This window comes from Talpa occidentalis, unplaced genomic scaffold, assembly GCF_014898055.3.
Source record: "Talpa occidentalis isolate TD23 unplaced genomic scaffold, MPIMG_talOcc4v2.1 talOcc4.13, whole genome shotgun sequence".
NCBI classification, from domain to species: Eukaryota; Metazoa; Chordata; class Mammalia; order Eulipotyphla; family Talpidae; genus Talpa; species Talpa occidentalis.
The window spans coordinates 32,256,111-32,277,760 of record NW_023601322.1 but is presented as its reverse complement, the minus strand read 5'-3'; the positions used below and the strand labels follow the sequence as shown (position 1 = coordinate 32,277,760).

At 37.7% G+C, this 21,650-nt stretch overlaps 1 protein-coding gene across 1 annotated transcript in view; it reads left to right on the top strand.

The window, feature by feature from the left end:
* The first annotated feature begins 424 nt into the window (after positions 1-424).
* RNF138 (ring finger protein 138) overlaps positions 425-21,650 on the top strand; it is a 28,803-nt gene continuing 7,577 nt past the window's right edge. The window contains exons 1-4 of the mRNA XM_037508688.2: positions 425-600; positions 12,021-12,186; positions 13,668-13,783; positions 21,435-21,491. Coding sequence (XP_037364585.1) covers positions 491-600; positions 12,021-12,186; positions 13,668-13,783; positions 21,435-21,491 — 449 coding nt within the window. The 5' untranslated portion in view covers positions 425-490. The remainder of the gene's footprint in view (positions 601-12,020; positions 12,187-13,667; positions 13,784-21,434; positions 21,492-21,650) is intronic.

The window sequence follows — 21,650 nt, the reverse complement described above, 5'->3', positions numbered from 1 at the left end:
ACGGGCGGGGGTGGGGAGAAGGAGTCTGAGGAAAAGCCTGGGAAAGGGCGGCTCGAGGCGGAAAGCGGGCACGAGGCGGGGCCGCGTCCGCGTAGAGCAGCAGGTAAGGGAGTCGCCTCAGGCAGGAGCCCGCGGCCCGCGGCCGCCCTGCCGGGCCAGAGGGCCAGTCCTCTGCGCTGCCCGGGCGTGAACGGAAGCGAAAGGGAGCCCAACTGCCGGTGTCTCCGCCGCGGCCTCCCGCCAGGCGCCGCCCTCCACAGCCCGGGCCCGGCGGGAGGCGCCACCCGGGGCGCCCACCCTGGCCGGGCGCGTGCGGCCTGGGCGTCCCGGCGTTCGGCCCCGCCCCGCCCCGGGCCCCGCCCCTTCCTGGCACGAGCCGCTTCCTGACGCGATTCCCCTCCCCCTCCGGGCTCGCGCAGGGACTCGGGCCCCGGGCCGCCACCGCCACCTCGGCCGCTGCCGCCAGCGCCTTGATCCCCCATCCCCCGCCATGGCCGAGGAGCTCTCCGCGGCCACGTCCTACACCGAAGATGATTTCTACTGCCCCGTCTGTCAGGAGGTGCTCAAGACGCCCGTGCGGACCGCGGCCTGTCAGCACGTGTGAGTAGACGCGCCCTCCCCGCGCGCCGCCGGGTGGTCGTTTAGGCCCGGCGTGCGGCCCTGGACCCCCGGCCGCGGCCTGCTGGGCGCCCCGGGGCGCAGAGGGCCGGTTCCGGTTGCTCAGAGTCCGGGGCAGCCCGGCTTCCGCGCTCCGAACCGGCGTGCTGCCCCCCGCCCCGCCGCCGGCGCGCCTGGCCCCCGGCTTTCCCCGGGTTTCGCGCCCGGGGGCGGTGACCAGTCTGTCCCCGCGAGGTCTTCTGACCCCGGAGACTCCTCCGCTCTCCTCCAGGCCCGGGAGGAATTGCAGGGAATGTGGAGCCTTTTTGTTTCCTAGCAACCTGCACGAAGACTGGGGTGTCGAGTGTCAAAACCGGCGGAAGGGTCCGCTCGCCCCACTCCCCGACCTGGTTTGCTTTAAAGTTTTCCCTTCTTCTTTCAGAATCTTGATGCAGCCTTTCCAGAGCTGAGGGCAATTTATAACTTAAGCCTTCAGCGGAGCTTCACAGCCCACCTCGAAGGTGTTTTTGTGTCCTTCAAAATTCAGAACATATTAGAATGGTCTAGAATGAGTTTTCTTATGTCAGAACTGACAGGATATCCGGGTATTAAAGTGATAGTTTCCCTTTGTTTTACTCTTCTGCTTATTATTTGGTTACTAGGAGGGTGGAGATTAAAAAAGGAAGACAGTTACAAAAGAAATGAACTGGGTGGGAGGAACACAAAAGGATTAGGTGAGAAGGTATAGTGCTCTTTGATTTGGCGTGTTTATAGGATGAAATTGGATAATATTGTAGACTGGTAGAGTGTCAATGAAAATTGTTGGAAGGAGCTCTTCTTGTAAAGGTATGTAGCACTTCTCACAAACCTGGCTGCTGATCAGAGTCCCTGGGGAACTTTTAAAGTAAACATACCAATTCCCAGGCTACATTCCAAGCTTATAAAAAAGAATTTCTGGCAGGTAAGGCCTGGAAATCCTTATTTGAATAAAATTATTGTCAGGCTTGAAAGTTCTAAATAACTGAAAAGAATTGAGCAAGTTTCCAAATATGTTTATTTATCGTCTTTATTTTTTTCAGAGAAGGAAGGGCTATACTTTGTAGGGAATAGGGAATGGATTGAACTTTGGGTTAATCAGAAATTTCATTGCAATTATTTGATGTCTACTCTTTTTTAAAGGTTTATGCATACAAGAACTGGGGTGCAGGCCGGGGTGGGGGGCTGAGAGGATTCACCAGAGACAGTGGGGAGCAGAACAGGCAGATTGACTGAAAATATACTGCTGAGGGGATCAGGGGGTGAGACAGGACAGGTCTGCTGCGCCATGTGGGTAGCTCCCTGGCTGGCCAGGGTTGGAACTCATGCTGCAGAGGCTGCAGATAGCTTCACAGTGCGGTGCTTAACCCCTTGAGCCACCAGGGAGGCCCAATGTCTACTCTCTTTACTCATCTGTGAACTTAATTGTAATGTGTGCTTTATTCCTGTAGTGTGGTGTTCATACTAGCCTAGTTATATATTTGCTGTTTAAGAGCAAATATATCTAATAGTAGTCTGAAATTCCTTTATTTGGTGTGACATTCAAAATGTTAGAAAAATATTTTGTGATGTCTTGTTTTCAGACCTTTAATCTGTTAGTATTCTAACTTTGTCTTGTGCTGATGGAGGAGAGAAAGAAAGAAGTGCAAAGTGAGAGGAAATAGGTCTTTTTTTGACAGAATCATTACAATTATTACCCTTTGGGTCATTGACCTCATAGAACTCATTGTAATTTTAGCTCCCCTGAAAGTTCCAGGCAATGTGCTCTTGAACTGTTCTCCTAAGCATTCCTCTGACCTTGTGGGACATTTTAAATTGGTCTGTGTATTTGGCTTGACCTCAAGGCTATGGAAAAGAGAGTGGAGACAATCTGTTGAGGACCTTTCTCAAATCAGTTCATTGGACTTGACTGTGACCAGACTAGATGTGGGAAAAAATGAAATATAGAGCAGATTTTGTTGATGATCAAAGGAATGTACTCTTACTACTGTTCTAGCACTCTCCTCAATCTTCTGTCATTTGTTCCTCTGCTTTTCCACTCCTTCCCCTCCAAGGTATATAAACATGGTTGCTCTCAGGTTCTGGCTAAACAATGAATTGAAGAAGGCAGAAGGAGGGGAAAGTTTTTTTAAAAGGGGATGGTTGGTGGTGGAAAAAGGTCTTGATTTGACTAGAAGGAGTCTATTGGGAAATGTTTTAAATAACCTAGTTTACTGGGTCATTTATTCTCACAAAGGACAAACCCGTGCTTTTCAACAAATTTATATTTAATTACAAAATCAGTTTTTGAGGGCCTCCATGGTGGCGCAGGTGGTTAAGATGCAACCTGTGAAGCTCTCCACAGCCACTACAGCACAAGTTCGATCCCCGGCCGGGGAGCTACCCACATCTCGCAGCAGACCTCTCCTGCCTCACTCCCTGCTCCCCTCAGCAGTGTATTTCAGTCATTCTGCTTGTTCTGTTCCCCACCCTGTCTCTGGTGAATCCTCTCACCCCCTACACCCTGTCTCTGGTGAATCTTCTCACCCCCCACACCTCTGGCCTGTACCCCAGTTCTTGTATGCATAAATAAAATAAATCTTTAAAATCAGTTTTTGATTCATGCATAGTGAGAGATAATCACTGTGGGTCTGTTTAAAAATAAAATTTTTATTCTCTTCAAGACAGAAAAGGATTTGCCTATTCTGGTCAGAAGAGGAAATTCACTATTATTAGAACAACTTCACCAAAATATAAATTTTCATTTAATCCTCGTTCATTTCTTTGAACAACAAATTGTTGAATGCTTTTTCTGTGTCAGGTACAGGGACTACAAAGTGCTCTTTCTCTGTGTAATGGAGACTATTACATAGGGTAATGGAGAAAAAGCTTATATGTAAGTTGATTGATTGGGAAGAGATATTCATAGATAATTTGTGTGGTCATTGAGAGCCCACACAAACTGTTACAATACTAGACCAGCTTATCATAGGGGAGATTTCCTAAAGAAGTAATACCTTTTGTCATAATTGATATGTTGGGGAATATCCTGATTTAGGCTTATAATATGCTGAATCAAGGAAGGGTATAGATGATGACTGTATCTGGACCACAAAGTTTGGCTGGAATCAGAATGTGTGTGGCAGAGAAGGAGCTTAGAGATTCTGGCAGGAACTTCTGTGTAAGCTAATTTAACTCCTTTTGAAAGCCTTGGAGACCTATATAATAATACTTGACAGGGAAACTGCCTGGTCACATTTCAGTTTCAGAAAGTTTACATTGTTAATGGAGTCGGAGCTTGGTGGTGGTGAGGAGACTAGAGAAGAGGCAATTGCTGTGTCAGAAGGAAATGGTATGAACCTGAATTAAGGTAATGATAGAATGGAGAGAGATTTCTTGACTTTTTAAGGCGATTGTATGAGATTTGATGACTGTGCCACATAGTCAAGGTTATATACATAGATCTGGATTACAGAGAGCTGAACCTATGGATGGCTGTAATTGCAGAGGGAAATATACAAATTAAAAGAGCTGAGCACCTAGAAAGAATAAAGTTCTGGAGAGTACCTATGAAAATATAGAGTGAAGATAAGTGCAGCCTGAGTAGGAATGGTCAGGATAGGAAGAAAATTAGGATAGATTATGATAGTGGAAACTGAGATATTTAGGAAAGAGTAATCAGCAATATCAGATACCGTAGAGTGGCAGATGAAATATTTTCAAAAGCATGTAAAGATTAATTAAGAATACTAAAGTTGAGAATGTCCTCAAAGTAAAGTTCAGAAGAAGGTACAGATTGGTATAGTGGTAAAATATTTATCTCTTACAGTTTCCCTTTTTACCAAACCTCCTTTCTTCCCTGTTTGGAATGGTCAAGGAAATAACTGTTAAGGTAAACTCCCATCACTATAAAAATTACATATAATGACAAGTTAATGCCTTGCTAAACTGGTATCTCATCTCTGATTTTAGGCATCTCTGTAAGTAGGCATCTTTTAAGATGAGCTAACATAAATCAGTTTCCACTTCACATTAGCATGAATTTGTATGCTTCTCTATTGATCTGCCTTTGAGTTTTTATTTCTTATAATCGAACAGCTTTATTGGTATTTTGCTGTTTGAGCAATTGTGTTCTAAATATGTACTTTCAAAGTTTCTTTCCTACAGCTTTGTTGTAATTTTGAAAGGCAGGCATCTTTTTTCTTAAGATTTAAAAACTTTATCCAAATTCTCTCAACATTTAGTTATTTATAAAATGACATTATTTTAAAATGAACTGTGCTATTTGTTTATATAACAATATTAATTTTAAGTCCCAAGACTAACCTAAAATGTCTGATTAAAAAAAAAATTCTGACGTGATTTTGGTTATAGATTAGGAAAAAAAATAATGCTAGGCTTTTATTTATTTATTTTTAAAAAAGATTTATTTATTTATACAAGCACTGGGTACAGTCAGAAGTGTGGGAGGGTGAGAGAATTCACCAGAGCCAGAGCTGGAAACAGAATAGGCAGACTGATGAAATACACTGCTGAGGGGAGCAGTGGGCAGGAGAGGTCTGCGTGCCTTGTGGGACCCTCGCCAGGGGCTGGGGATTGAACCGGTGCTGCAGAGGCTGCGGGCAGCTTCACAGCCCAGTGCTCAACCACTGTGCCACCAGGGGGGCCCCAATGCTAGGTTTTTAATGTTATAATCAAGGGCCTCCATGGTGGCACAGGGGTTAAAGTCTCAGCCCTATAAAGATATCTTCAGCAACTGCAGCAGGAGTTCAATCCCAGGCCAGGAAGCTGACCCACATAATCTCTCCTGTCTACCTGCTGCTTCCCTCAGCAGTGTATTTCAGTCAGTCTGCCTGCTCTGTCCCACACACTGTCTCTGGTGAATCCTCTTACCTTCTGCACCTTTGGCCTACACCCCAGTTCTTGTTAGTATAAATAAATACAATCTTTCAAAAATATCAAAAGCATAATACTGGGAAAGTTGTTTTTCTTTCCCAATGTTTGTTGATCAACCTTATACTGGATAAGAACAGAAGCTCATCTGGCGTTTGCTGGTTTTAAGTTGAGAGAAAGTTAAGATAACCTTTTAAGTTGTGTCAAAGTAATGCACTATTCCCAAAGGTGTATGGCTCCTATGATACGTGAAAATAGTTTTAATAACCTTAATTCCTTCTTCATTCCCTTCTGCTTTGTTTTGAAATAAGGTTTATCTAGCAAATTCAAATAGTCAAGCCAAAGGACATTGAGGAATGAGTTTTATATCTGAAAGTGTACTTGGTGGTACAGAGGAAGGAACAGTAGAATCAGAGATAAAAAAGACTTGACTAATTTTCCTTTGTACCTTATATCATGAATCATTATCATAACATTTTTGTAATCAAATGATTTAATTTTATTCTCACTGGTTAGACTGTAAGCTCTTTGAGACACCAATCCTGCTTTGCCTTTAACTTAGCCTTTCACTGCTCTGTGCATTCAGTATAGAGTAAAGGAACGAGTGACTGAGTGAATGTTAGTGTTGCCAAAATCTAATTTGGGAGACCAGAGCTGTCTCTTGGTAGACTCATTTAACTCCTTTCAGCTCATTTCCTTGTTCATAAAGCAGCGGGTAGAGACATATCTGTTTCAAAGGGTTTTTGCAAGGATCAGATGAGGTGGTAGTGTTTGTCATCATCATCTTTATCACCTTCTGTATGTATTTTACATGTTTCACAACCCTTTAAAATACATTGTTATCCTAGTAGTTACAAAATCTGACATGAAATATGTTAAATTATTGCTCTAAGTAGAAATCTGTTTCAAGTTTCTCCATATGTCAAGGAAACTATTGTGAATAAAGAATATTGTATTTCATAATTTCAAAGAAACAAAAGGGAATAATATTGTCTCCATAATAATATTGCCTTATATTTCTTTCCAGAGATGTTTATAAACAAGTTCATAAATACTGTTTTCATGTTTTCCACCCAAAGAATGACACACTATATGTATTCTTTTGTGCTTCGCTATTTTTGTGTTATCTTTAGATACATAAAGGACATTTTTGGGGTGGGGGTGTGTATAGTTTTTATTCATTCAATGAGTGAATGTCTTTTGTTTCAATGCTACTGTAGATACTAGCAGTTATGTTACAGGACAGGGAGAGGGGCAGCCCAAACCGGGCAAACCTGCCTATTCTAAATGGGTTCTGCCATCCGCTGCATTAACACAAAACATGAGACTTTAATGGGAAGGAACTTTAATACAACTAGGAAACAATACAGGAAAGGCAAAGAATCTAGTTTCTAAATCAAGCACCCAAAATCAAGCACGTGGGTAAAACTCCATCCAAATGGGATTGGCCCAGAGCAAGGCCCCAAACCCTGCCACAAGTCTAAGGCATCTTCCAGTGGGGACCCACAGAAAAGGGTTAGAAACAACCAGACAAGCCCGGAAGGAAAAGAGCAAAATCAAAATCAAGATAAAAGCTGCCATTGTCACCTCCCCACGGGTCTCACTCACATCTGTGTCACCCAGTCCACGACCAAAAGACAATCGCGGTTTCTTCACGTGTCTCTAGGCTCCACGTGCCTCCCCCAGGGCTCCTTCTGGCTCCATCCTACTTCCTTCCTCAGTCTCCTCTGCAGCTTCTTCTCTTCCTGCTCAGCTCCACCCTCCATTTGGGTGGGGCAGGGAACCTGGAAACTCCCCTTTTCCTGGGGACCACCCTGTTACAGTTACAGTATAGTGTTCAATAAAATATGAAACTCCCTGACCTCATAGGACATTGTTTTGTGTTCTAGTATTCCATTGTTTAATGTATCATTTTTTATTTATCCAATCTCATTGATAAATATTTACATTGTTTCTAATCTTTTGCTGTTACAAATAATCCCACAATGATTAAATTTTTATAAATACCATTTCACATGTGAGAGATTTTCCTCTCTCACAAGTGGAATCACTGAATCAAAGGGAATTTGTAATACATGTCCCATAGGGATGATTACAACTCTAGCAAAGTGTTCCATACATGTAAGTTAATCATGGCTTTGATTTTTAAGGACTATGGATTATATTTTTGGGTTAAAAGATTTATAGTCCTTGGATTAGATTAAAGTAATATGACATACATTGCTTTAACAAATACTGACAGCCTACTCGGTCTCCAACCCGGTAACACAGTGATGAACCTGTTAGGGTTGGTGATGCTGAGACAGATTTAAATTCAAATAAACACTCAGAAAAGCATGGATTTATAAACTCAGGTTCTGAGAAAGAGTATAAAGGTGGTTGAATAGGTGGGTAGAAGATAGTCAAAGGCCCTTTTTTAAGTGATAGTGTTGCCAAAATCTAAGTGATGTGTAGATGTTAATTTGTGGAGAGCTGGTTTTGTGTCTAGAATATCCTGGGGAGAAGAAACTTTATGGGCAAAGACCCTGAGGTAGAAGGGAACATATAAGGCCTTGTATTTTTATGAAGCGGCATCTCTTAGCCTTAAGGCTTTTAGAGATTTCTTAACTTTATACTATTTTATTTTCAGTTCCCTCATCTGTAAGATCAGGGAACTCTTAAACAATAATTTGTAAAAATTCAAGATACTATAAAGTTTCTGGAATCTTATATTAAATTTTGAGTACATGAAATCAATAAATACCATGTTTTTTTCAGACTAATCAAAAAAAGCTATTAGTGCTATATATTTTTTTAAAGATTTATTTATTTATTTATTTGTACAAGCACTGGGTACAGTCAGAAGTGCGGAAGGGTGAGAGAATTCACCAGAGCCAGAGGGTAGAGTGGAGCAGGCAGATTTACTGAAATACACTGCTGAGGGGAGCAGCGGGCGGCAGGAGAGGTCTGCGCGCCATGTGGGACCCTCGCCGGTAGCTGGGCATTGAACCGGCACTGCAGAGGCTGTGGGCAGCTCAGTGCTCAACCGCTGCGCCACCAGGGGAGGCCCTATTAGTGCTATTTAATGTGTATCTGTATTCGATCATCTTAGCCAAACTGTTTTGTTTTGCTAATTCAAAATAGTATCTCTAAGTTACATTAAAATCTATTTCATTAGTTGCTAGCAAGGCTATGCACATTTTTCCATATTAGATTTTTTTATATACTAATTTATAATTTTAATACTCAGTATGTTCTAGCTACATTTATGATCCGCATTTTGTAGACACATTTTTAAGCTCTGGAAATTATGCTTACTCTGTCTCTTTTCCTTTTTTCTCTGTCTTTTATTGCCCAGTTTTGGGGCCTCTTGAGCTAGGGCTCTTATGACATTTGCTTTTCCTTTTTTCCCTAGCAATTTTTTTTTTTTTTTTTAATTTTAGCAATTTTTGTTTTATTTTAAGCCTGGTTAGAAGATAACATTAATTTGGCTACTTTTAATATAATCATAATATAATTACCCTTGGTTTTACTATAATTTGGTTTTTAACAGAAAGATGCCTATAAGTGTCCAATACAATGATTTTTTTTTCCCCCAAAGTGAGCACACAACCATGTATTCTCAAAGCACCCACATAGAGCAACAGCTTTCCCAGTACCCTAGAAACTCCTTGAATTCTCCCTTCTCCAAGGAATGTATCCCGTTTCTTATAGTACTATTCTTACTTTTTAACAATATATATTTTGTTAATATAGTTTTACCTGCTTTTTGTGTTTTATACAAGTAGAGTTACGCAGTTTGTACTCTTGGTTTTAACTTCTTTAGCTCAAATTATGTTCATTCATAACTGTTGGATGAAGCTGTAGCTTTTCATCCTCGAAACAGGTATACTGTAGTTTTCATTTTGTGAATATGCCACAGTTTGTTTATTCATTCTTTTTTTGGTAGGCATTTGTATAGTTTTTAGCTTTTCATTATAAATAATGTGGCTTAGAATTCTAGGAAATCTCTTCTGATCTTATATACAGTTCTGTCAGGTATACACTTTAGAGCAGAATTATTGGGCTATAGAAGATAACCCAGTATCCAAGTGATCGTATTCGTTTTTCAAATGACTGTCAGTTTACATTGCCATAGCATCACACGCAGGTTTAGATTGGTTCATATCTTCTCCAACATTTGATATTTTCCACCTCTTTTACTTTAAACATTCTAGTGGGTATGTTGTGTTATCAAATTTTTACTGTTTTAATTATTGAAAAGGTAATTATTTTGATACTTTGCTCTAGTTTATCTCCTTCCTTTAAAGTTTTTGTGCATTTAGTTTTAAAAAATCTTTGATGGTCTATGTTTATATATAATTATTTGTAGTTATTAAATTACCCAGCACATTAACTAATTTGCTTGCTAATTGTTAATATTTTGCTTTACTCCTTCATTCAACCAACCTTCATTTTTTTGCATGGTTATCTCCTTGTGATAAATTTTGCTAATATGAACTTTTATTACAATTTTTAATTCCTTTTTTAAGGAAGGTTTAGCTTCATAAATTCATGATAGTTTTACCATGGTCTCTGTAGTTATTCTTTTTGGTAGCTTATTATTAGTCTTGGTTTCTGTAACACGACTTAGTTTGTTTTTTCTTTCTCTGTCTCTTCTCTAAACTCCTTTAAATGTTCCTGTTACTCTAGATTGTTTCTTTAGTGTTCTTACCTTATATGCTCACCATATTCCCTGCTTCCCCCTAATGTCTAGAATCATATTTCCAGTTGCTTAGTGGATATCATGCATTAAGATTTTTGCAGGTGTTTTAGACTTGCATTTATCTTCTAGGTTAAAAACACCTATCATTCTCATTTTCCCACAAGTAATTGTCAAAAAATTCTGTTGAATTTTTTTTTTAACATAGGAAGTTGATTTCATACAGTCACAAACAGTGGGTGGATTTGTCTCTTAAAATAGGGATTCTTATGTCCTGTCCCTCCTCCCCACCTTAGTGCAGACTGGATCATGGTCTAAACTATTGTTCCAGTTAGTCTTGGTTTTATTTTTTTGGTCTGACTCCTCCCTTTTCTTTTATAGTTCCTCTGACTAGAGAATGCAAACACTGACAAATAATTTAAATAATTTTTTTAAAATTCAGAATTCATAAAACAAAGACAAACTTTCAGTTTTTAATTTCAACAGACAAATGACAGCTTTTGTAACATATTTCTGAAGTTATTAAAGTTCTAAACGGCACTAAAGCTTTTGTAACTCTCTCTTAAAGGATTTTGTTAAGTGTTGACAAATTGTTATCCAGAAATGTAGAGCACTTATTTCCTTATATCTCCTCTAACACTAGTTATTATTATTTTTAAAACTAGTATTTAGTTTGACAACAGAATGATACCTTGTTTACTTTGCATTTGTTGATTCCTGGTTATGGTGAATATTTTTAATGTTAAATTTATGTATTATTTGGTAATTGTTTCTCATGCTACCTTAATGATATAACCTACTTTTTATCAAGCTCTTTCCTGTCTTCACAAATATTGTGATAAACATTTTGCCTATTACCTATTTTAATCTTCTAGGCAACCCTATTAAGTATTGATATTGTTATTTGAACGAGGAAACTGATTTTACAGGGAATTTGACTTTGTATTTGACTGCTACATAGTTAGAAAGCTTAGATTCTGTGATCCATTATTAAACTAGTCCCTCTCAACTTTTTTTATTATTGCTGAGGAGGATTGGTTTATTTATAGGGGATTGGATTAAATATATAATTATTCTAGAGCAAAGAGAGATGGCTATGATTTATCAGGTTTTTCTGAAAGCAAAATGATTAAGTTTGATATTTGGTTGGGTTCGGAGAGCAGAAATAATAATTTAGTAAGTTTGGTTCTATTTAGAATGTTTGGTTATAGATGTTTACATTTCAAAGAGTTCTTAAATAGTTCTCAAATTAATGCTTTAGTGCACACTCTTGTGGTGGATTTTCATGTTTCCTGATCACATAAATTTGGGTAACAATTATGCTTTTCTTAGCACAGGAACCTTCTAAGATTTGTTTATGCTAGAATTTCCCAAATGAATTTGTGCACTATTCTATGGTAGACCTATTCACATTTAAAGTATATTAGTTTGACAAAAAACCTGATGTGGTTTGTCCTCTCATTTTATTTGGTGAAGAAATGGAGTTCCACTGTGGTTAAATGTGTCACCTAAGGTCACATAGCTAGTAAATGACACAGGACAAGATCCAGTTATTCTTGTGTATTATATTCTTCTGATAATGTTACATAATATGAATATTATGTTAAAAAGTTGTAAAGCAAATGTGAGTGTAGTTTTTTCATTATTTCTATCTAGTCCAGTGACTAAGTCTTATGCTCTGAAAAATACATGTAGTTTTTGCAATTCTGAGATGTATATACATATGAATAACCTCACTTAGCATGAATATATAACCATAATCATTTGTGTTTAATAATAGAAATGAAAAGAGTACCATTTCCTATAGTTGATATGTCACAAATGTTTGGTTTAGTTTCTGTAGAAAATGTTTCCTGACTGCAATGAGAGAAAGCGGAGTACATTGTCCCCTCTGTCGTGGAAATGTGACTAGAAGAGAAAGAGCATGTCCTGAACGGGCCTTAGACCTTGAAAATATCATGAGGAAGTTTTCTGGTAGCTGCAGATGCTGTGCAAAACAGGTAGAGTAAATGTGACATAGTTCTTAAAGTCAGGTTCCTTAAAGTCAAGTGAAATTCTTTGCTTTTTCTTGGTGGGTTCTGTTTTGAAGAGAAAGGAATTATTTGGGTTGGGAATTGGGTAAAATAGCCCACAAATCTGTGACTTATAAATTTGACTAGTTTGTAAACTTACTGAGAACAGAAACCAAAAGATACAATTTCTGAATTTGTCATAATTTTTACCATGGTACTTTTCTCAAAGAAATTTCTCAGTTATTATTAAATGAATTAAATGAGTCAGTTGATACTTATTTAACTCATTAAAATCCCATTAGAAATTCAACCCTTAGATAAGTTTTCTGATGGTAGCATTGTTATTTCAGTTTTTTTTTTTTTTAAAGATTTATTTATTGATTTATACAAGCACTGGGTACAGTCAGAAGCGCAGGAGGGTGAGAGAATTCACCAGAGCCAGAGCAGGGAACAGAACAGGCAAAAGGACCAAGCACACTGCTGAGGGGAGCAGCGGGTGGCAGGAGAGGGACGGGGAGCACCCGGGGATCGAACCGGCGCGGCAGAGGCCGTGGGCTTCGCAACCCAGCGCTCAACCGCTGCGCCACCGGGGAGGCCCTGTTATTTCAGTTTTATACACAGAAATGAACCAAATGGATTTATGTTGTCAAGGAACTTTTCTAGTTGCCCTTTTTAATTGTATTGTTTATGTATTTATCTAAGAAATCACAAAATATTAAGTTGATGACTTTGCTTAATTTTTAAGGAAAAAGTAGGAAAATCAAATATTGGCAAAAACTGCTATCAATTCTCCAGTTTGTATTTTCCTTATACTATTATTTGATGAGTGAATGAAATGATGAAGGGAAGTTAGACTTGGAGTCTATCTATGTATTTATGGATTGATTATTGCCACTTTTTCAAACAACTAATAAAGCCTGAGCAAAACCAGTTGCTATTTCATGCACTCACATAAGTCAGATATGCTTTTCCATCTCTTTGAGGAAATTGTTAACTGACAGGGCAGTGGAGTGAAGTTGCAAAACACACTTCAGAAATTCTGGCTCTCTTCCTCAGTGTGAAACTGAAAAATGCCCAAGTGTTAATCTGGGAACTTACTTTTTTAAAACTGTTTTCTAAATTTGCTAGGTTGCTGTGAAATAAATAGGTATATACCCTAAAACATGAGGTAACCTCTTAATTATAATTTTACTTTTTGTCTACTAATTTTCGGTAATACTATTTCAAGCTAAAATTACTAATGTTTTTTACTGAGTCTGTGGGTGGATGGACCTTTTCTCCATTGTCTCTGCATATAAAGGATAGAAAGTTAAACCTTTTCAGCTCTGTTTACTAAAAAAGTCCAAAAAACTTGTTTAAATGATGTATTTAGTTACCTATTTTTGATTTTTTTTTTCTCATGTTGATAATACCTCAAATCATAGGAGTTTTAAATTAAGTCATATTACATTTTAATCAATAACTTACAGGTTAAATTCTACCGCATGAGACATCATTACAAATCTTGTAAGAAGTATCAAGATGAATATGGTGTTTCCTCTATCATTCCAAACTTTCAGATCTCTCAAGATTCAGTAGGGAACAGGTAAGCAATATTTACCGTAAAAAGATAATTTGGGGATGAGGGGGAATCCTTTTATTTTTTAATTTATTTATATACATTTTACATCATCATCATTTTTGTACAGTGTTTGCTTTCTCCTCTCAGGTGTAGTCCCTGTAAAATTTCCACCACCAATTCATCTGTGTACCATCACCATAGTCCCTTATGCCCTTCCCTCCCCTGTTTTGAGCCCTCTCCCCTGCAGAATGTCTCTGATTTATAGTTCCATTTTAATTTTGTTTTTTATTATTTTTTTCCCCCTGATCCCTTATTTCATTCCCCTACATTCCTCCTATAAGTGAAACCATTCAATATTTTTCTTTTTCTTTCTGGCTTATTTCACTGAGCATAATCCCTTCCAGCTCCATCCATGTTGCTGTGAATGACATGAGTTTATCTTTTTTTGATTGCTGAGTAGTATTCCATTGTATATATATACCACATCTTCTTGATCCAGTCACCTATTTTTGGGCATTTGCATTGTTTCCATATCTTTTGTTGTAAGTAGTGTTGCAGTAAAAATAGGGGTACAGGTATTCTTTTTTTTGTTTTTAAAGATATATTTATTTTTAAAAGCACTAGGGTACAGGCCAGAGTTGCGGGAGAGTAAGAGAATTCACCAGAGACAGAGCAGGGAGCAGAACAGGCAGAAGGACCAAAGTACACTGCTGAGGGGAGCAGTGGGTGAGACAGGAGAGGTCTGCCTCGCCATGTGGGAATCTCTCTGGTCAGCCGGGAATCAAAGCACGCTGCAGAGGCTGTGCACAGCTTCACAGCGCTGCGCTCGACCCACTGTGCCACTGGGGAGGCCCTAGGTATTCTTTTGAATCAATGTTTTTGTGCCCTTTGGGTAGATCCCTAGGAGTGGAATTGCTTGGTCATATGGATGCTCCATTTTTAGTAGACTAAGGAGCCTCCACACAGCTTTCCATAGTGGTTGGACCAGTTTGCATTCCCACCAGCAGTGCAGGAGAGTTCTTTAAAAAGAGAGTTTTTATAGTTGAAATGGAATTTGTTTAGGGAACTGTGGTAAGCTGTTTTTTTGTTTTGTTGTGTGTGTGTGTATTTTTAAGTAAATTACCAATGTCTTCTCCCAGACTGCAGGTTGTTATTTTGTTTTTGTGATGGTTTCTTGTGAGGTCTACAAAGCTTTTTATTTGATGTAGTCCCACCTGTTTATTTTTTTAATATTTTTTAAAAGATTTATTTTTATTTATGCATACAAAAACTGGGGTGTAGGCCAGAGGTGTGGTTGGTGAGAGGATTCACCAGCAACAGAGTGGGTAGCAGAACAGGCGGAGTGACTGAAATACACTGCTGAGGGGGGCAGCGAGCAAGACAGGAGGGGTCTGCTGTGCCTTGTGGGTCAGCTCCCTGGCCTTGAACTCAGGCTACAAGAGTGGTAGCGCTGAGACTTAACTCCTGGGCCACCAAGGAAGGCTCCCCACTTGTTTAATTTTGCTTTTTTTCCCTTGCCATTGAAGTTGCATCCCAAAATACATCTGTGCAGTTGATATTTAGTAGTATAAACCCAAAGTTAGATAGAATTGGAAACAACTGACAAATTAATAAAAATTTTAAATTGTCATATGTCAGTTGGAGTTAGAGCATTTGTCTCCAGAAGTTTGCTTGACACATGTGAGATTGAATCTGGGAAATCAACTTCCTATGAAACATTTTACATTATGTTATTTAAATTATTATTTCTTAGAAATAATTATTTCTAATAATATTTTTTGAATAATATTTCTAATAATAGATTATCTCTTAGAAATAATATTTCTAAAAAATACATGTTTCTAAGAAATTTCTAAATATACATTAAGAAAATATACATTTACTTAGAGTTGAGAGTTGATGGCTGTTTTCTTTTGCAACTGAAATTAAATTGAAAACTAGAGAAAATCCTTTTAATAACATATTTGCAAACTAGAAAGTCCTAGTTTGGTTTTCGGTTTAATGTTTTTGATGTCTGAAAAATAGTGTTTATTCTGATAGTAAAATGACATGAAAGTGATACTCATTGGTATTAAATTCTGTCAATCTCAGTTTTTTAAAAAAGTTAGGTTTTGTCTTGATTTGTATCTTACTGAGATCTATCTTTAAATCTTTAAAACTTAAACCTTTTTTTGTATCTTAAACTTTTTAATGAAATTTATTTTACACAGAAGAATGGCCAAAATGCATATGTGGCTTAAAAACTAGTGAAAAACAAAGTACCAGTTACCCATTAATCCAGGTCAAAAAACAAAAAACCCAGAATACTTTTCAGCACCTAAAATCTGCATGTGGGGGCCTCCACTGGTGGCACAGTGCTTGAGTGCTGGGCTGCGAAGCTGCCTGCAGCCTCTGCAGCGCCGGTTGAGGGTCCCACGTGGCGCGCAGACCTCTCCTGCCTCCCGCTGCTCCCCTCAGCAGTGTACTTCGTCAGTCTGCCTGTTCTGCTGTCCGCTCTGGCTCTGGTGAATTCTCTCACCCTCCCGTGCTTCTGACTGTACCCAGTGCTTGCATAAATAAATAAATAAATCTTAAAAAATAAAATCTGCATGTGGATCTCAATCCATTTGAACCCCATATTCCCAGAGGTGATCACTGTTCTCTTTCTTAGTTTACCCATTCCCTTCCTTTTCTTATTATCACACATGCAGTTATTCCTGAGTTTTAAAAAGCTCAATAGCAAGCACATACGTAGTTACATAAGAAAAGGCGGTAATGATGCTGTTATAGAAAGGCTCCTAGGAGACAATATGTTAAGCAGAGTTTTCAAGATTTTATTTTAGTAGCATTTCATTTCACATGTTGCTGATAGTTACCATTCTTATACAATGATATTGCAGTTACTCCTCAGCTGAAACTGGTCTAGTAAAGATTTTTTTTTATATTATTGTTTTTAATTTTTATATTATTGTTTTTAATTTTTAAAATTTTTTTTTAATTTTTAATTTTTTATATTATTGTTCATTTTTAAGCAATATTTGCTTCCTCCCACCCCTCAGGTGTAGTCCCCATAGAGTTTCCTTCACCAATGCACCCATGCACCATCACCTCAGTCTCCTGTGCTCCTCCCTCCCTCGCTCCAATCTCTCTCCCTTCTCCTCCTCTGCATTATGTCTCTAATTTATAATTGTCTATTTTTGCTTTTTTGTTTTGTACTGTTACTGTCAGTTTTTTACATGATGTCTTATTTGGTTCCCCTATATTCCCGCTGTAAGTGAAAACATCCGATATTTTTCTTCTCTCTTCTGGCTTATTTCACTGAGCATAATTCCTTCCAGCTCCATCCACGTTGCTGCGAATGGCATGAGTTTATCTTTTTTGACTGTTGTATAATATTCCATTGTGTGTGTATGTGTGTGTGTGTATATATATATATATATATATATATATATATATATCACATCTTCTTGATCCAGTCATCTATTTTTGGGCATTTGCGTTTCCAGATTTTACTTATTGTAAATAGTGCTACTATAAACATGGGGGTACAGGTGATCTTTTTGAATCAATGTTTTTGCGTCCTTTGGGTAGATCCCTAGGAGTGGAATTGCCGAGTCATAGGGTAGCTCCATTTTTAGTAGACTGAGGAACCTCCAAACAGCTTTCCATAATGGCTTTTCCGAAACTGGTCTAGTAAAGATCTTTAGTAGTTTCTAATGGCATCATCTGCAAAATTTGTTTAATTCTCATTTGGACTGCTTACTGTCTTTAGATATAATTTGGATGTAATCTTGTTATTTTAAAAATTGCCTTATATTTCTTCGTCCTTGAGTTTCTTTTATTATTACACTTTTGCTAGATAGTAATAACCCAACAATTTGCTGTTAACCCAATAAATTATTCTTTCTTGCATGGATGGTGCTTGTTTTGTTCAACATTTGGGTTTTTTTTTTTCCCCCCCAGGAGATATGCTCCTTTCTCTCTTATTCCCTTAGATTCAATTGGTTATCAGTACTATTGATTCATAATAATAGTATTGCTCATCTGTGCTTTACTTCTATCCTTCTTGTCACTTTCCTAGCTCAAGCACTCACCATCTCTCACTTGAACTATTATAGTCATCTTTTAGTTGGGGTCCTCCTCTAATCTGTCCTATGTGCTATTACCACAGCAACATTTTAGAAGTGCAATTTCTTTCCCTAAACTTATACCTTCCTCCCTGTACTGTTTCAGTGACTTTCCATGACCCCATAGTAGTTTCTCTTCTTGAGTTCTGTGGACCAGAAAAGGCTCTGTGAATTACCTAGCCTGACAAATTCTTTGTGCATGTGCTTTTTTCTGGAGAGAGAATGTCAAGATTTGCAAGGAGTCCCATGTTCTAAAATCCTAATTTATAAGACATAATCCCTTATTCGAAAGCCCTTTTTGATCTGACACTTGCCTTTCATCTTAGCTTTGTTTGTTTCTTGGCTACCATTTTACTTCAGTATATGTCTTGACCATGTTGAATTATTTGTGCCATATTCTTGCCATCTTTGAGAGCAGTGTAACTTTTTTTCCCCCCTGACCTCCCTGCAGTATAACTTAGTGGTTGAAAAATGAAGGCTTTTAGCCAGTCTGACTGTTTCTGTTTTTTTAGGGTTTGTTTTTTTTGTTTTTTTTTTTTTTGGCAGTCATTTTTTTTAAGATGGTAGGAAGTTTAAGATATGAAACCAGCGTATATAGTCAGGATCTTGGGAGGGAATAGTATGTTCAAATTAGGTAGTCTGAAGCAAATTGAGTAAAAGGAACTATTTTCTACTAGTGTAGGGCATTTGGTATACTGTGTGAGCAGTGTATAGAAAACCACAAGGGATAGTGATATGTTCTGGGTCTGCTGAAAGCAGGGAGGGGAGGAAGTAGGTTCCAGAATGCTTGGAGAAAGAAAGCTTTATGAAGAAGGTAGTTCTAGAGGGCTATACATGACAGTCAAGGCAGTTTTACTGAGAAGGAGTTGAGGGGATAATTATCCTAACTAACCTCTTGTTTCACCCTCCAAGTCCCCTGATGGACTGAACCCATCTGGGGAGCAGAGAAAGGAACCTATTGATGCAGGATTAGTCTTAGTACAGAAGACATGGTGAAAAATGGAGGAGAGAAGATTTGCAAGGGCAGAATCCTAATAAGGATTTGTTAGTAGCCAAATATATTGCAATATATTATATACTGTATTCCATAGTTTCCAAATAACCCAATAGAAAGAAGAAAACATCCAGTATTTTTTTTTTAAAGATTTATTTACTCATACATACAGGAACAGGGGTATAGTTCAGACGTGTGGGAGGGTGAGAGGATTCACCAGAGACAGAGCAGGGAACGGAACAGGCAGACTGACTGAAATACACTGCTGAGGGGAGCAGTAGGCGAGACAGGCGAGGTCTGCTGTGCCATGTGGGTTTCTCGCTGGCCTGCTGGGATCGAACTGGCACTGCAGAGACTGTGAATAGCTTCACAGCGCTGCGCTCAACCACACCAGGGGAGGCCCACATCCAGTATGTTATTAACAGTATCTATAATATTGTAAACAAAGTAGTTCTTACTAAGGAAGACAGATATTGCTGATATTAAAGAAATGATAAAGAAATGATTTTTCCCATTGATTCTGGAAAGAAGACACTGATACAGTAAACATCGTTCTTGTTTTAAATGCAAAACACTGTATAGGCCATAGTTTAAAGACCTTTAGTGTAGGCTATCATAATGCCTTACTGCAGTTTATTCAAGTTTTTCTTCCAGGGCTTTTCTCTAATATTTCTGACATAATCTAGATGTGGTAGTAGAATGGACAGGATCTGAAAATTCGGGCAGTTGTCTGTGAAGATTAGCTTATTTAATTTAGCATAATGTCAGGTTCACTCATTGTCACATTTGCAGATACTGTTCTAGACTGAATAATATGCCATGGTATGTATATATCACATTTTAAAATTCATTCATGTCTTTGTTTATTCATTCACAAAATTGTTTCCTCATCTTGGCTATTGTGGATAATATTGCAGTTAATATCAGAGTGCTAATATTCCTTTGAGATTTGGATTTCAGTGCTTTTAGATAAATACCCAGAAGTGGGATTACTGCATCCTATGAGTAGTTTTAATTTTTCTGAGTAACCTCCTTACTATTTAAATGGTGCAAAAATATACCATTTTTGATTCCAACCAACAAAATGTACAAAGGTTCTAATCTCTACATCCTCACCAACACTAAGGTCTTTGTTTTTTGGCATTAACTATCATAACAAGTGTAAGAGAGTATCTTGTGGTTTCAATTTGTATTTCCCAACGATATTGAGCATCTTTTCATATAATTGTTTGGCTGTTTGTTGACCTTCGAGAAATGTCTCTTAACAGTTTTTAGTCCCATTTTGTATTGAATTATTCTTCATTATTGCATTGTGGAAGTTCCTTATATTAACCCTTTGTTTTACATGTGGTTTGTAAATATTTTCTCCCATATGTTGCTTTCACTCTATGGATTGTTTCTTTAGTTGTGCAGAAGCTTTTTAGTATGATATGGTCCCACTTGTCTTTTTGCTGTTTTATTGCCTGATTGCAACTATCCTTGTTCAGTCTTTGGCTATTTTTGTTATTAATTATATATCATGTTTTATATGTATGTGTCTATAAACGTAATATTTATTGTCATTCTTATATTGCTTTTTATTATCATGCTTGAGAAATCCTTTCCCACATCAGTGTTCTAAAGATATTCTTTGGTATTTTAAAGCTGTACTTTTCATATTTATTTTGAATGTATAATATGAGGTAGGAAAATTTTACCCATGTCATTAACCATTTTTCCAGTATTATTATTAAACCACTCTTTTCATAATGCCCTACAAATCTGTTCTTTTTTGTCAGTTCATTTGTTTATTTTTCTAGTACCATGCTATCTTAATTATTAAGGCTTTAACAGCAAGTCTTGGTATCAGGCAAGTTTCCTCATTGTTTTACTTACAAAATTGTCTCTGTTATTCTTGACTCTTTGCTATTCTATAAGAATTTTAGGATTGGATTTTTGAATTTCCCAAAAATTCCTGTAGAGATTTTGATTAACAGCATTATAGAGGTTGAATTTATTGAAACCATAGATAAATTGGGGGAGAATTGGCATTGTATATAATACCTAAGTGATAATCCCCGTATAGAATGCCCACTCTTCCCCACTGCTGCATGTGACACATGACACTCTGGCTTGGGTACTGAGTGAGGACGTCAAGTTTTTCTGTATGTTAAATGTTGGAAAGCCTAGGTCCTTTTTGGAAAATACAAGCATAATGAATGTTTCAACTAATTTCTCCACTTTGGAGCTCACAATCCTAGTTACAAAATCAAAATTTATTTATAAATTTTTGATTCTGCCTTAGCATTCAAAAGCTTACTGGTCTAGGTAGATTATTCTGCAGAATTCTGTATCTCCTATACTTTTGTGATTGCACGTAAGTTAATATTAGAAGATGTGAATAAAGACCTATTAAACAGTCATCAGAATTTTATTTGGAAAGTAATTAATGCCATAGTTATTTAATAGTTCAGAACTATTTGAAATTTACACTTAAAAAACAAATTCAGAGTATTCACTAGCATTCAAGTTAATGAATCTGGAATATACTTTATTACTTGAGGTGTATTAACTTTCCCCCCCTCTGCTTCTTAAGTAATAGGAGTGAAACATCCACATCTGATAATACAGAAACTTACCAAGAGAATACAAGGTAAACTTTTGACAAATTTGCTATTTTAGTAAATAATATCTCACTTTATAATAACATTTTTAAATTAAATTTTAAAAATTCATTTAAATCATGCTAGAACTTAGCAGTTTAGAAATAAATGATGCATTTGCTACTTGTATTGATCACATGAAATTAGCA